General features: G+C 40.5%; 1 protein-coding gene across 1 annotated transcript; it reads left to right on the forward strand.

Annotated features, from left to right (window-relative positions):
- Positions 1–10,407: 10,407 nt before the first annotated feature.
- LOC148025870 (quinolinate synthase, chloroplastic-like) lies at positions 10,408–15,696 on the forward strand. Its single transcript, XM_087693126.1, has 7 exons — positions 10,408–11,772; positions 12,245–12,529; positions 12,717–12,935; positions 13,012–13,191; positions 13,782–14,288; positions 14,413–14,577; positions 14,682–15,696. Exons 1-7 carry the CDS (start codon positions 10,912–10,914, stop codon positions 14,742–14,744), a joined length of 2,280 nt encoding a protein of 759 aa, XP_087549252.1. The 5' UTR covers positions 10,408–10,911; the 3' UTR covers positions 14,745–15,696.
- Positions 15,697–17,275: the final 1,579 nt, after the last annotated feature.

Genomic DNA, 17,275 nt, shown 5'->3' on the forward strand with positions numbered 1-17,275 from the left:
ATTTCAGACTCTATGATTGTGCATATTCAGGATGCAAGTACGCCAAAGGAGGCATGGGATACTTTGTCAAAAATGTATAGCACAAATACGCAAGCCAAGAAAATGCAGCTCAAGCAAGAGTTGCACAATGTGCAAAGAGAAAGTATGAGCATCAATGACTACCACATGAAGGTGAAGAAGATTGCAGATGCACTTACTTCCATTGGGTCGCCAGTGGAAGATGATGATTTAGTTTCTGTGACCTTGGATGGTCTCTAGGAAATGATTATGCACAGTTCCGAACATCCATTTCTGTCCGTGAAAGATTTCCTAATTTTGAGGAGTTGATTGCTCTTCTAATTTCTGAGTAGAGAAATGGTGGTGCATCTTCTTCAAGAGGAACTTCAAAAGAAATTGTCTTCTACTCAAATGCTGGAAGAGGTAGAGGCAGAGGTAGAGGAGGCCGATCTGGAGACCGTGGTAGAAATCAGAATATGCAGTAAACTCAAGAAAACCAGTCCTATGGAGGAGGAAGTGGTAACTCTAGAGGCAGGGGGAGCCAAAGAGGTCGTGGTGGATGGCAAAGAGGCCAAAATGCAAACAGCAATGTTGAATGCTACTATTGTGGTAAAATGGGTCATATGGCTAAAGACTGCTATAGAAAGCAAAATGACATCATGAATGGAAAATTGCAACAAGGGAATTATGCATCTTCTAGTAGACAGGATGATGACAAAAATGAGCATTTGTTTATGGTGCAGCACATGACCAATTTTGTGACAAGTGCAGAAGAAAGCAACGATGTGTGCTATGTTGACTCAGGTGCATCAAACCACATGATAGGCCATGCAGAATGGATGCAGGATGCAAGGAAAATGGAAAAACCAGGATGTGTGAAGATTGGTGATGATACTGCACATCCTATTGTGCAAATTGGAAATATTTCTTTGTCTATGCAGGATGGGAAAAAGAAATACTTGTCGGATGTATTTCATGTCCCGAATATCACCAAGAACATGGTCTCTATTGGTCAAATGGTTGAGCAGGGCTTGCAGGTCAGATTTAATTCTCATGAATGCTTTGTTGAGGATATAAAAAATAAAGATCGCTTGATAACAAAAGGAAAGAAGAAGGGCATAATGTTTACGTTGGATGCAGACATGCCTGAATTGAGTGCAGCAATGTTTGCACATGGGACCGGTGTAGTTGTTGCAGATATTGATATCTGGCATAAACGCATTGGTCATGTTAATGTACAGCGACTTAAATCAATGCAAGCCCTAAATATTGTTGCAGGATTGCCTAAATTCAAGGTTGCAGAAATGCATAAGGTATTGAAGCCTGTCAATTTGAAAAACAGACAAGGAAACCATTTCCTAGACATGTTCAAGAGAGTAAGAAGCCATTGGAATTAATCCACTCTGATGTGTGGACTACTAAAGCTGCATCTCTTGGAGGTTGTCATTATTTTGTCACTTTTATGGATGACTATAGCAGAAAAGTTTGGGTGTATTTTATGAAAAAGAAAAGTGAAGTTTTTGGGCATTTCAAAACTCTTAAAGCTATGGTTGAAAAAAAAACATGCCTGCAAATAAAATGCCTAGGTCAGATGGAGGGGGAGAGTACCTCTCAAATGAGTTTGCAAGGTTCCTGCAGGAGCATGGCATAAAGCAGCAATATTCATGCAGTCATACCCCACAACAAAATGGAATTGCAGAAAGGAAAAACAAGCATATTGGAGAGGTATCTCGTGCCATGCTCAAGGAAAAAGACTTGCTAAATTTTTACTGGGCTGAAGCAGTTGCTACAGCAGTCTACATAATGAACAGGACTCCCACTACAGCAATACATGGGATGACTCCAAATGAGAGGTATACTGGTAGGAAACCAGATATTTCTCATTTGAAGATTTTTGGTTGCATTGCCTATGTTCATGTGCCAGATGAGTTGAGATCCAAGTTGGATCCAAAAGCTGAGAAGTGCATCTTTAATGGTTACTTTCTGCAAGCAGAAAGGGTATAGATGCTATAACCCTTCTACTCGTAAGTTTACAGTGAGCAGAGATGTTGTTTTTGATGAGATGAGTAGCTGGTATAAACCAGTAAATGTGATTGATGATGTAGATGCACAAAATGGTAATGCTGCACAGAATTCACAGCAGCAATTACAAAATATTAGTGGACCTGGAGTGTCCTCTAGCAGTGGTTCACATTTTTCGCCATGGATAGGATTGAGATTAGGAGAATCTCCTCAAAACAATGCAGATAGTGGTATGCAGGTTTTATGAAAAGGAAAAGAGAAGGTAGATCAGCCCCATGTTTGATGTGAATGCAGGTCACTCTTATGTGGATGGTGAATGCAGTGGCTCAGAACAGAGCATTGATGATGAGTTGAGTATTCCTTCTATTGTTACACCTCGAGTAAGAAAGACCAGGGATGTTTTGAGAGCACCTGGCAATGAACCTACTTTGCGCAAGTCTACCAGAGCTAGGTATCATGTGGATAGGCTGAAATATGATGGATTTACAGCCATTCACTATGCCTATATGGTCAAAGTGATACAGGAACCAGAACCCACTTCTTTTGAGCAAGCCATGGGAAAAGAAAAATGGGAGAAAGCCATGGATGAAGAAATGGATGCCTTGGAAGCAAATGCTACATGGGAATTGGTACATTTGCCTAAAGATAAGAATGCAATTGGTTGTAAGTGGGTTTATAAGGTGAAGCACAATGCAGATGGTTCTGTGAACAGATACAAGGCAAGATTAGTAGTCAAGGGGTATGCACAAATATATGGCATTGATTATGAAGAAACATTCAGTCCGGTTGCAAGGATGGCAACTGTAAGAGCAGTGATTGCTATGGCTGCATCAAAGGAATGGTCTTAACATCAGATGGATGTAAAGAATGCCTTCTTGCATGGTGATTTGCAAGAAGAGGTATATATGGAGCAGCCACCAGGTTATGTGCATACTGTTCATCTTGAGTTTGTTTGCAGGTTGAAGAAAGCATTGTATGGCTTGAAGCAAGCACCTAGAGCATGGTCTGACAAGATAGGACAATATCTTGTCACTATGGCTTTCAGATTTCAAAGGCAGATTTCTCACTTTAGGTGAAAAAAACAGAGAAATATATTATAATACTTATCATTTATGTGGATGATTTGATTATGACAGGTGATAGTGATGAAGATATCCTTCGTGTGAAAATGCTATTGAAGCAGAAGTTTGAGATGAAGGATTTGGGAGAGCTGCATTATTTCTTGGGCATTGAGGTGATTAGATCACCAAGTGGGATACGGCTCTTGCAGAGGCAGTATGGATTGGACATGCTATCCAAATATGGGATGACAGGCTGTAAGCCTATTTCAGTTCCTTTGGAGCAGAATGTGAAGTTGAGCGCAGATGCAGGTGAGCTTCTTGAAGACCCTACTATGTACAGATGCATAGTAGGAAGTTTGATTTATGTGACTATTACTAGGCCAGATTTGAGCTATGCTGTTGGATTGGTAAGTCAGTTTATGCAGGCTCCAAGGAAACCGCATTTGGATGTGGCTAGACGCATACTCAGGTATGTGAAGTCGACATTGCAGTATGGACTATTTTATGAGACTGGGGTTCAGATACAATTGCATGGATACACTGATGCTGATTGGGCTGGTAGCATTTCTGATAGACGATCTACCAGTGGATATGTGTTCTCTTTTGGGAGTGGTGCAATCACTTGGAGCAGCAAGAAACAGCCTACAGTTGCCTTGTCAAGCACAGAGGCTGAGTATAGGGGTGCAGTAATGGCTGCATGTGAGGTAGCTTGGTTGTATAAGCTACTTTATGATATGCATCAGCCTACAGATGGGCCAGTTGTCATTTATTGTGACAACATGAGCAGTATACACTTGGCAAATAACCCAGTCTATCGTGCTAGAACAAAGCACATTGAGGTGCATTATCACTATGTGCGGGAGAGGGTTTTACTAGGTCTTATTGATCTAGTTTATGTCAGCACAGAGGATCAGATAGCTGACATATTCACGAAGGCATTGGACGCAGAGAAGCTGCGCAAGTTCAGAGACCTACTTAGTGTGCACGAATTGGGATTGAGCTCGAGGGGGAGTGTTGAGATATCGAGCTCCACACGTGATATGCCAGGGTGACCGTTGTGCATTTATGTCACCAACTTGTTAGCTGCGGATGCAGTTGGTACACCGCCCATGAATAATAGCTAGATGACAGCTATCCTTATCTACTCTAGTTCGTGGCTCAGTTAGTATGTCACCTTAGTTAGTTGAGTTTGGTTTGAGACCCATGTATAGGGTTCTTCTATTTCTATGTACTTGAGTTCTTTTTGGCTTACACAACTAAGAAGAGGAAAATTGTTTTTCAGCCTCCACGTGTGTGTGTATTCCCCCATTGTGCAAGCAAGAAAGCTACAAGTGAGACTCCTTCCTTCTCTCCCACAATCTTGACAATAGCACCACAAGGTTAGAGCATGCATGAGTTAACTTACATCTTAGGTATAATATGTAGGCTAAGAAAGGTGCATTGTAACGTGCTCGCCTATCGACTATCTAGGCACGTTTTTAGCTGTCCATCTAAGCAATGCCGCCTAACACTCCCATGGAATGTTACAGGGTTTGTCACCTAGGGTATCTCAAGTCTCACAATGGAACATTTGCAGCCAAACCCACTAGGATCGACCTGAAACTTGGGTCCATAGTGGTCAAGGTCTCTTGACAGCATTCTAACGTCGGGTCTTGGATATCCTACTTTACGCTAAGATACCCAAACCGAAGCAGATCTATGTTGCACTTGGTTCAAAGAGAATAGGAAATGAGAGGGATGTGTCACTCAACCTCTCTACCCATAGGGCATAGTCCCATTCTGGTCCCCTAAAACGGCATGAATCGGGGTTGTAACCTAGGTTCGTCAGTAAAACCTTATGAGAAGCCTCCCAGTTCTCTAGGACCACCTTGCCGTAGGACAGACCCGTCGAGGGTTCCGCCCACCTGCTTTCCTCAATAGACAGACATTCTCCAATTAGGTCCTAACACATTTATGTGTGATATTTAAAATCAACTTCCTTAATTAGGCCGTTTAGGGAACATGGTTCGTTTGTGTAACATATAGCACTAATACAAAAACAAAGCAAGCAGTCCTTTTGACAAACAAGTTACTTAACTTATCTTCAAGTTAACCTTTGTCTCCTGCCCATACAGGAGAAATTATATATCCCTTCTGCCCTGCAAAAGTAACTAGTCCAAAACACATGGCACCAAAATTTCCATCCTTTATCTAAAATAGGATCTTCCAATGCCACAAACATTGGGCCCACGATAGTCTTCAACTCTGTTCTGGACTAGGTAAGGGTTGTCTAGAGCTCCACCTGACCCACAAGTGGCCTAGGAGTGAGACACCATTTCCATGGTTGGTCTTTTCACCACTTGACCTTCGGCCCACATAAATCAAGCAGTGCTTGGGTTGATTCACGATGCAATCTTGGAGATGATCCACCCGTACAAAATATAATTTCCTTAATTAAATCCTTTAAGAATCAAGCACAAACAAGGCATTTAGTCCTAATATCATCTTTGCAAAAAACATTCATTTATTCCCATGGCAACTTGTCATCACAGACCCCTGCCATGAATTTACCATCAATCACAAACACTTGGAATAATCATCCAAACCACAATCCGACAATCAATTGAATGTAAAAGCATTTAGGGTGTTGTTCGATTAACCAACAAAAAACAATAGTATTCTTTTCCAAACACTGCAAGAATAGTTGCGATAACCTTTCCATCGCATATTTGCTCTCCCCCTTGGGATTTAAGAGCGATTCCATGTAAAACTTACTTAACACTCCCTTCCTTTGGCCAAGGTGCATGATGAGGTCTCATGTAAGTTCTATCATTTCAATGCAGGATAATCGATTTGGCAAGAGCATTTATGCCTCCTCTCTAAGTGACATTTGTCCCATAGCCTTTCACTAGAGCAATACTATGCAAAATTTTAACTTGTCCTTATCTTTCTTTCTCCTAAGGCAAACAATGTGAGACAAATTTGTAACAATTATAAGCTCTTATACGATGCAAGATCATCTTTCAATGTAAAATAATTCCTGAATTTATTGTGCAAGTTGTAATCAATTCGTGGTTTGGCAGCACAAGGTAAACTCTTTAACCATTATTTAATTGTGAAACCTTCATAGGAATGGATGCAAGACTTTTAATGCAAGATCATTTCATGTACCATTGATGTATGTTTCATATAATTTCTCCCCATTCATGTACCGTCTATGTGCATAAACCTCAAGGTAACCCTATATGCTTTTCATGCTACGTATGATTTTGTCGCATAGCACCAAGACATGATGATTGTGTTTGGGTACAAGGATTTTATGCGAACCTCAATGTGCCATATACATAAATCTATGCAAGGTCATCTATGGTTGCGGAAAGAATTATCCTATGATTCCCTCTGAGTTCGTTAACTATCGAAAAATAAATTCAAGCTACTTGTTAAAATGAATTCATTTGATGCCTATGCCTCAATGAATAGTGGAGATGGCAATCAGTACTACTTGGGTATTCGGAGATGAATTATCCATACCCAATGTTGTATTTGTATTATCGGTAATGCCCTGACTGGTGGCTTCTTGTTGGACATGTGATTGCCATTGGTGCATGTCACCCTTCATTTTGGGGCCATACTTTCAGCTTATGAGTCTCTCTCTCTCTCTCTCTCTCTCTCTCTCTCTCTCCCCTTGCAACATGCCACCTGCAGCGTGCCAGGGCGTCGAGGCCTTCCTCTCCTCCTTTGCCGAGGGGGAGGGGGGGTTTTATAGTGGGAAGGAGGGTATTATTGGGGGGCATGATGGAGGCCCTCCCCTCCCATTTTTCCTAATTTTTCTTTTTGTCTTTTTTTCCTCTCTCTCTTTTAAATTTTATCTTTTTCTTCTCTCTCTCAAAAAATATTTAGATTAAAAAAGACTTTTCTCTTTTCTCTTTTTCCCAATCTCTCTTCCTCTTTCCTCTTTCTTCATCTTCTTATTCTCTCTCTCTCTCTCTTCTCTCTCTTCTCTCTCTTCCCTCTCTCTTCTCTTTTCATTCTCTTTCCTCTTTTTTCCTTTTTTACTTCTCTTTAAATTTTTTAATTTCTCTTTCTTTTAAATTTTATCTTTCCTCTCTCTATAATTCTCACTATGTGTTCAAATTCTCTCTTTTTATTCTTCTTATTCTTCTTCTTCTTCTCTCTCTCTCTCTCTCTCTCTCTCTCTCTTCCCCCTTTTCTTCTCCCCCCTTCCCCCTTTCCTCTCTTTTCCTTTTTCTTTTCCTCTCTCTCTCTCTCTCTCTCTCTCTCTCTCTCTCATTTTATATTTTCTCTATGATTCTATTTCTCTCTGTTCCTCCCTCTCTCTCACCCTCCCTCTCCTCTTCTTTCTTTTTTGCTCTTTGTATATTTCTCTCAATTTCTCTCTCTCTCTCTCTCTCTCCCCTTATTTTTCTTTTCCTCTCTCTTTCTCTTTCAAGTTTTTTTCTCTCGCTCTCGTTTCTCTCCATATATTTTTTCTTCTCTCTCTATTTTTCTATTTTCCCTCTTTCCCTTTCTCTCTCCCTATTTTCTCTCTCTCTTTCAAATTATATATTTCGTCATTGTCTCTCTCTTTCAAGACTATTCTCTTTTCTTTTTTCCCCCCTCTCCATCTTTTTCTCTTTCTTCTTCTTCTTCTGTCTCCCTCTAAAAGTGTGTGAAAAACTATGTTTAAAAAACTTTAAATTTAAAAATATTTAATTAAAAAAGTTTAATATAATTGTGAGAGATAGAAAGAGAGAGAAAACCTAAGCCGTACACATGAGAGAGGGGGGAGGGGGAGAAGAAAAATGTTTAATGAAAAAAATACTATTCTCTTTCCTCTTTCCCCCCCTCCTCTTTCAGTCTTCTTCTTCTTCTCTCTCTCTCTCTCTCTCTCAAAGTGTGTGAAAGCTATGTTCGAAAAACTTTAAATTTAAAAAAGTTTTTAACAATGTTAAATTAAAAAAATTTAATCTAACTGAGAGTTTGTGAAAGCTATGTTCGATAAACTTTAAATTATTTTTTAAAAAAATATTAAATTAAAAAGTTTTATCTAATTGAGAGAGAGAGAGAGAGAGAGAGAGAGAGAGAGAGAGAGAGAGAGAGAGAGAACCTAGGCCCTACAAATGAGAGAGAGGGAGGCGGGACGGTGGGGAGGGGGAAAGGAAAGAGAGAGATTATAAGTGAGAGAGAGGGGAGGTAGGTGGAAAGGGTTTTTAAATGGGGTTTTAATTTAAAAAAGGGAGGTGAGGGGGGGCTTCAATGCAAAAAGAGAGGGGGAAGAGAAAAGGAGAGATTACAAGTGAGAAAGAGGGGAGGGGAGCCCTCAACACTATGTACCACGAGGTGGGGAGAGTCGGGATTGATAGTCGAGGGCAAGCGTGGATAGTGGGGATGATTTGGGCCACTCCTTTTTGGCCAAAGTAAACCCGTCCACAAAAGTAAACCTAGCCCGACATGTAAACCCAACCTGCTAGAAAGATGGGCTGTTGGAAAAGGTGGCGGGTCACATAGCACGTGGATGGGGTCCACGATTTTCGCTAAGGCACGTTGCATGGGGCAGGGTAATCACGACAACGAAAGGGGGTACAACAAATTCAATGGATATGGTGGGACTTGGGTTATTATATGCAAGGCAAAGCAAAGTACAAAGCTATAAGCAACATGTGCCCTGTTAGGCTCCTAAATAAAGTTTTCTCTTCCAATGACAAAATCATCCAATGTAACTCATGTTTTGAACTAGCAAGAGATAATAGCATTTGCAAACTAACCTATGTCAAAAACGCATGAAGGAACTTACCAACTTGCATAGGTTTTTGGAGAATAAACATGTAAACTTGATGAAAATGTATGACATGGGAATACAACTCCATTATCCATGTGAAAAAACAAAACCCATATTAGAATATAATTGTTTGCATTGATTAAATATCACATTTGCTTCCCCAACCAAAAAACTTCCTCGAAAATGAATGCCCTCTCTAATTTCAATAAGCGAAGAGTGAGATGTTTTCATTGATGAGTTTTTAATCTACAACATAAGCCAAGGGTGTGTCACCTTTTTGCACATCATGTTCTTTTCTTCAATAGCTCTCCTCTTTAACATCAAATTCTAGGTTTCTAGTAGTGAAAGAGAAGTATCCTTATGCAACATGTCAAGCAATTGACTATTAAGTAATACATTCTGAAGTTAGAGTCTGTAAATTTCCTATTGTGATCTTCTTTTTGCGACATATAAAGAGCCATATGCGTTCATTATAAAATACCAAATATTGTATCACTATGCTAATGTTTGAATGATGGTTCTTACTCAACCTCTCTGTTTGTTACCAATGATATTCTTAAGATAAGCATATTGAGGTTTATAAAAAATGATCAAATTTGGAAGCCAATAGAAGTTTACAAGCTCTTCATTGTAACCATCTCTTCCAAAAGTCTTTAGAGATTTCTTGAACTTGCTTTCACAAGTATAAGGTACTCCTACTAAGTCCTCCCTTTATATTTTAGAATGATGTGAGCATACCCCTTTGCATTAAGGTATGCTAAAAAAAACATCCATCCACCCACCAACATTTATGTAGACCATACGAACAAGGGACTCCCCATGCTGTTCTATTGAGCTCAGATGCGCAAATGTCTTGTTTTTGATCCACCAATCACCCCTCAACAACCATATAATAACGTGAACCGAACCACATCCATTGAATTTGTCGTATCCCCTTTAGTTGTCGTGATTACCCTGCCCCATGCAACGTGCCTTGGTGAAAATCGTAGGTCCCATCCATGTACTGCGTGACCCACCACCTTTTCCGACAACCCACCTTTCCGATGGGTTGGGTTTACTTTTGTGGACGGGTTTACGTTGGCAAAAAAGGAGCAATCTAGATCATCCCCGAGATCCATGCTCGCCCTCAACTGTCGATCCCGACTTTCCCCACCCCGTGGCACATAGTGCTGAGGGAGGGGAGGAGAGAGGAAGGGGATTTGATTGAAAAAAAAAAGTTTTGAAAAAGAAGTAGGTTTGGAAAGCCTTCTGGAAGTTTAGGGCTTTTTGAACCTACAACAAACATAATATAATAATAATAATAATAGTAAGATAATGGGCCTTACATTTGCTCATGTGGTGTAAAAGCTATCTATAGAACCATATTCCCACTCCCTCACATTGAAAACCAGCGTAGAGTTTGTGTGCCTTTATACTTTATATATAGGTCTTTTGATTGTTTTTACCTACCACCACGCCATCTAAAGTGTACAAAGAAATAAAGCGAGTCATATACACGGAAAAGGGAAGAAGTTTGAGAGGCTTTTTCTTCCTGCACCATACGTTGAGCCTTACGCAAGTGTAGCATCGAAATTCTACCTGTCCACCCAAGATGGTATATAAAGCGAAGCATCGTCTCTCATTCCGCGCGTTTCATTGTCCCTTTGAGGCAAGTCAAAAGAAGGACGCCTTCGCCATTTCCTCTCAGAACAGACAGAAAAGCATTTGAGGACGAGGAAGCAAAGCTGCTGCTGTAAAGTGAAGAAAGGAACCAGAAGAAAGAAGAAGACGAAAAACAGAAGAAGTAGCGCGCTAAACAAACAAGAAAGAAGAAGACGCGGCAGAAGAGGAAGAAGAGCTTAAGCTGCTGTAAGAAAGGGAGAACAAGAAAAAGCAGCAGCAGCGCGGTAATGAAATAAGTAAGAAGAAGCAAAAGAAGAAGAAGAAGAACTGCGGCAAAGAAATAAGAAAGAAGAAGCGGCACGACAAGCATCAGAGCTGTAGGGCTGCGAAGAAGAAGCAGAGGAATAGAAGAAGAAGAAGAAGAAGAAGCAGCTAAATATAACTCGCTCCAGAAGGTAGGGAGGATTTTCTATGGCTTCCTCTTCCCTTCTCCCTTCTTCTCCTTGCATGATGATGACGATAAAGGATTCGCCCGGTCTTGCTCCTGATATTGACCATCTCCATGCACTATCATCGCTCCGTTCTTCCTCAAAGCCCTTGCAAGGCTCTAGCTTCAACCGTCTCATCAAGTCGTCCAAGGTCCCAGGCAAATCATTAGTTATTTCAGCAGTTTTAGAGCACGGCATAGCTGGGATACCCTCGTCCTTGAGGAAAAGTGATCCTCCCGCAGTCACCTTTCTTGCTGAGGTTCCATCACTCGCAAATGTGGCTGAGATGCCATCGCTTGCTTCCTCTCCATCTTTGTCTGCATCCCGATCTGGGAAAGATGACATCAGTGCTTTGGAGATTTTGATGAACATGGTTTCAGAGCTTAAAGCGATAAGCGACGCTCGCGAGCGGACCACCAAACTCCTAAGCTATGCAGCAAGGCTTCCTTCCTTTCCTCAAACTGAAAGAGTTAAGGAGAACCGCGTTATGGGATGCACAGCACAAGTATGGCTTTTTGCCAAGCTAGAGAGAGATGGTAGAATGCATTTCGAGGCAGATAGTGATTCTGAGTTGACCAAAGGTTTGTGTGCTGTTCTCATTCTATCCCTCAACGGTGCCCGGCCAGAAGAAGTGTTGGCAATACCCTTGGAAACGTTGGAAGGACTTTTGCCTGGTGCAACTGCGTCAAGGGTGAATTCCTGGTATAATCTTCTTCTCACAATGAAGAAGCGAACAGCAATGGAGATGGCCACGTTGGAAGGCAGAAATACTTATGAGCCCTTTCCATCTTTACTTGTTACTGCTGATGAGATTTCAGCACAAGGCAGTTTTGCTTTGGCACAGGTAACATTTCTTGTTGTATACATAGTTCAACAGTTGACATAATTTTTTTCGCTTGCCTTGATGATTTTCCCTTCTATGTCTCTATGTTGATGGATTGCTTTGCCCTTGAAAACTGCTACGGTGTCAATCATCTGTAATTTCACTTCTGAGAGAGCGTGCTTTTCCCAAGCAAGTTTGTAAATGGCAACCAAAGTAAAATGAAAGGATCATAATCTGGATGTACTTTCATGAAGTTGATTTTTTGCTGTCTTTGTATAAACATTCTTCTTTATTTGTTGTCCACGGTATAACTTTTTCTCAACAATCGTTTTTATCTCTGACCTGTCAAGGTGGCCATCAACACCTTTTGATTAGCGAGCTTTGATTGCTCAAATGGAATTTGCACATTTCTGTTGTTTTGTTGGTTATTTCTGGCAGTATGCCCTGCAATTTAGAGGTGAAACACCTGCTGAAGAATTTTGGTGTTTTACAGGCCAAATATCTTTTGCCAGATCAGTCCAAGATTGAAAACCTGGTTAGGTTATTGCAACAGAAGAAAATTGGTGTAGTTGCACACTTCTATATGGACCCTGAAGTTCAGGGGGTTCTTGCTGCTGCCAAGTTGGCATGGCCACACATTCATATATCTGACTCTTTAGTAATGGCAGACCGGGCTGTGAAGATGGCAGATGCTGGCTGCAAGCATATTGCTGTTCTTGGTGTGGATTTCATGTCAGAGAATGTTCGTGCCATTCTTGATCAAGCTGGTTATGAGCAGGTGTGATACTGTTCCTGGAGTAATCTGGAAATTGCAGTTATTTACTAAACACAGCACCTTATATTTGAAATCATGTGACACCTGTATTTCCACAAAGGAAAATTGTTTTGGACATAGCCTCCAGACTATTTTTAGCATATTTTAAGGAATTTTCTTAGGGCCAATTCTTCTTGGGGAATTTGTACAGGTTGGTGTCTATCGCATGGCAGGTGAACAAATAGGCTGCTCTTTGGCCGAGGCAGCTGAAAAGAGAGAATACTTAAGTTTCTTAGGGGATGCTGCCAGAAGTACTCCGGCTCTTCATGTCATATACATAAACACATCTTTGGAAACAAAAGCTAAAGCACATGCCATTGTTCCTACTATCACCTGTACTTCTTCAAATGTGGTCCAAACAGTATTACAGGTTAATTTTGGTCTCTGCTGGTGTTTTTGTTCTAACAATTAAAGCTGCTTTTTAGTACTGATGCTTTTGTGGTCAGGCATTTGCACAAGTTCCTGATGTCACTGTTTGGTATGGTCCGGACTCCTACATGGGTGCAAATCTTGCGGAAATGTTTCGGCAAATGGCAAGATTGTCTGATAAAGAAATTGCAGCAATACACCCATTGCATAACAAGCAATCAATAGTCTCTCTCTTGTCTCAGCTTCATTATTATCAGGTAATTGACTACGCAAAATAAAAATTCTTTTGTTCACATTGAAATGACCATGTACAGTAAATACATTATCATGTGTTAAGAAGATGTTTAGAGTCACTTAGAAGCCAAGCAGAGTTGCATTTTGACAATTGTTTGTTCTGCAATTTGTTGGCTTTGTTGGTTTGACTGTTCCAAAGATTCATGAGACTTACATATTCCTCGTACAGAGGCATTGCACACAAGCCAAAAGTGTGTATCTATGAGTTTATTTTCCATGAAGGGTGTGCAAGCGCGCGCACACACACACACACACACACACACACACACACACACACACACACATCCATTCACCCATTCATCTATTCATCCACTAAGCCCTCCCTGAATTCTTTCTTCTTTCCTCTGTCCTGTCCTTTCCCTTTTTGCCCATCCATGAATCCAAATGTCTGTGCTTTCATGTATCCAGCCTTTCCGTCTTTCCCTCTCCCGACATAGATGAGGCAAATCTTTTGTTCGAATTTCAGGAGTGCTAGATAAAATGTGCTTGTACTGTAACATGAATTTAAGCTTGCTCCTTTCACTTTGCATGCTAACGTTCCATCCCTGAACAGGATGGATCTTGCATTGTACATGATCTGTTTGGGCATGAAGTGGTGTCTCGGGTGCGGAAGGCTTATTGTGATGCATTCTTAACTGCTCACTTTGAAGTTCCTGGTGAAATGTTTGCATTGGCAATGGAAGCCAAGCAGAGAGGGATGGGAGTTGTGGGATCCACCCAGAATATACTAGACTTCATAACAGACCATGTGCAGCAGGCTGTGCAAAGGAACTTCGATGATAAGCTCCAATTTGTGCTAGGTACAGAAGCAGGAATGGTAACAGCAATCGTGGGAGCAGTACGAAAGATTCTAGCAGATGGAAAATTGGGAGGCTACAAATCCAAGGTTGAAGTTGAGATTGTGTTCCCTGTCTCCTCTGATGCTATTTCTTCAACATCCTCCTCAGTGCCAGATGTATCAGCTCAAAATAAACTATCTAAACTTTCTATAGTTCCTGGGGTTTCTTCGGGTGAAGGTTGTTCTATGACTGGTGGTTGTGCTTCATGTCCGTACATGAAGGTGAGCTCTTACATATCCCTTATATGCATTTGGCAAGTTTGGTAGCTTTGATGATACTGTGTGTTAACTTCAATGACTGGGTTTTCGTTTTTACCTTTCTGGACTTTGTGATGTTATCACACAGATGAACTCTTTAGATGCTTTGTTAAGAGTATGTCGTATTCTTGACACACCCATGGAGCATATGCTTGAATTGCAACTTGCAAAGAGGTTTAACACGACGAGTATAGCAGGACATTCAGTTGCAGAACTTGGTTGTGAGCCAATTCTTCATATGCGTCATTTCCAGGTAAGGTTCTCACGTTATATGGCTAAAACGGCAAGCCTACTAAGAATTTACTTTTGGTTCTGAATTTGTTGCTTTTTTCTGACATCTCCCAATATTCTCTGCAGTCAAAAGGAACTTTGCCACAGACATTAGTCAACCAGATCATGTCAGGGGAGAGGATGTGCTAAGCACATCTGCTTGGGATCTCTATTTATTTTGTTGGCAGAAGCCAATGTGGTGAGGTGTGGCCTGAAAATTTCAAATATCAGGTGCAGGGGTGGATGAAATCGAAATAGATGGCCTTTAGGAAAATCGAAGTTTATCAGTTCTGATTGCACATCTATTCCCTTGCAGAGGCACTTTTTTGTTAAAAAGGAAAAGGTCTACCAGTTCCCATTTACCATTCATCAGTGGCCTCATTATGTGTCTCCTGTTGATGCTTGAATAGTCATCAACGAAAATTTTCACCCAAATGTTTGGGTTACATGAAAATAAATGAAGAATCTGCTATGAAAGTTTTATTTATTGGATGCGTGTGTGGAAGCATCAATTTGATCTTTCTGGCTTGTAACAAGGGGAGTCTTTTGAAGCTTTGCAAAGAAGAATGGTGGGCGAGAGGGACCGCTGTAACTTTTCAAAGGACATGCCAGCTGGGATAGGATGCCATCTACTCACTTGTCTTGGTGTGCACCTGTGATGGGCCCCAACTAACATGCCATTTTGTCATAGGTCCTTATATCAGAAAAGATGAGTGTTACTGAAATAAGTGGACCTTTCTTGCTCTTGTAGAAGTTACAAATGCAAATTACAGATATGGCTCTGGCCACCTGCTTCAAGGGTTCTTCACCACTAATCAAGAATAATACCTTTACTGCCAATTTTGGTGCTCAACTTGCAAGACATTTGTTGAGTCTTTGGAAGGCTCAAACATGCTGGGGGGTGGACTTCTTTGCATGTCCTTGTGGTTGTCTATTACGAGAAAAAATTCAGCAGCATATTCTACATATAATGACATTGCTGTTTTGAGGAGGCCAGTTATGCAATCTGTGATTGCTGTCTGTGAATAAAGAGATTGCTGTTGTAAAGAGGCAGTTTGTGGAATTCGTGAAGCTTGGTTTCTATATTTTATGTTTCAAGAAATGTTCCTTGTTTGGCTATAGGATTTGTTCAGATGTAAAGAAGTCCCATTTAACCCCACTCAGTACCTGTTTGACATCCAATGTCCAAAACGACTCCAAAATCCTTGCTGAGCTCTAATGACAACTAGCACTCTCCTCACAATGGCTACACAATTGTCCTCGACATTCCTTGTTTGTGATGCAATTCAAAGCTTGCTACCTCCAATGAAGAGTGCCATGGGATTGGCACTCGGCTAGGAAGAGGGTAATGTTAACCAGTAGGATGCAATGGGCAATTGCTAGTAAGTAATTGACAACAACAAAGGCAAATAAAGGTCTGGCAGTTTAGTTAGTGGAGCATTTTGATTTTGCTAGGCAATATAGTTGGGTATATTTATAGTACTTTGGTTGCAATGACGAACATGCATGTAATGAGAGGATGTTTTAATGGGGCTAAGAGTGTTCCGGTACAAACTTGTGGGGGTCTTCTAGAGGACAGGAGCATTTTGATTTTGCTAGGCAATATAGTTGGGTATATTTATAGTACTTTGGTTGCGATGACGAACATGCATGTAATGAGAGGATGTTTTAATGGGGCAAGAGTGTTCCCGTACAAACTTGTGGGGGTCTTCTAGAGAGGATACCGTGCTAAATGTGAGTGAACTTGTGTGAAGATATATGGTGTTTGGGTTCTACTTAGGATTGTTACTTTCAAAGTACCAATGTTTACATATTTTTGGTATATTCTTAGACCTTTGATTTAAGTTCTAGGTTATCAATTGTGTAATTTGTTAATGTGTTGTAAGGTTCAAGTATCAAAGAAAAGCATTCTAGACATTAAATCACTCGTAAGCTTGGCATTTTAAGTGAGGTAATGCATTTGTAATATTGGTTCTTACCTCATCATGAGCTAAGGCTTAAGGCATTAAGGAGTTAAATTTGAATCTAATTTGTTCACTTTGTGATTGGGGTACATCTCATTTCTTCGTGAGCTATGGCTACCTTTTGGAGTTTCAAGCTATGGCTACCTTTTGGATTCAATTTATGTTTTTTCTAGGTCCACTACGGATTGGCTATCCGCAAGTGGAACCTCGCTTAGATTACATGTAACTCCTATTGATTGGATTTTTTAAATAATTTCATTTCTATTATTTTTGTTTCACTTGATGTGATTGCATTTGTTGTGTGTGCTCTTATAGCCTTCCCATGTCCATCCTTATAGAAGGGTGTAGTTATATTGGAAGCTAGGGTCAAGAGTCTTAATCTTGTCCAACTTGGTTGTCTTGTGAGAGCTCTTTAGATGCATAAAGATATTGTGTATTATCCTATTAGTAAGAATTTATAAAGGGATAGCCAAATACATTAAGTATTTTTGCCAAGTTATACCTTTCTAGCTTTCCAAGTAGAGAGGATGTATATTAGGCCCATTTGGCTCTATTTATAATTGAATTCCAATTACCTTGGATACTTTATCCATAAAAGGAAGTCTTATTCCTAGCTTCCCAGAGTTTGAAGTGTAGGATACACAACGTATGTAACCCAAAGATTCTAGTTTGGTGCTCTCAAGGCATCAAGATGCAATTCTCCAAACTTACATTACT

The sequence above is a fragment of the Lygodium microphyllum genome, chromosome 14 (assembly GCF_053477565.2).
Source record: "Lygodium microphyllum isolate KBCC chromosome 14, Lygodium_microphyllum_v1.1.10, whole genome shotgun sequence".
NCBI lineage: Eukaryota > Viridiplantae > Streptophyta > Polypodiopsida > Schizaeales > Lygodiaceae > Lygodium > Lygodium microphyllum.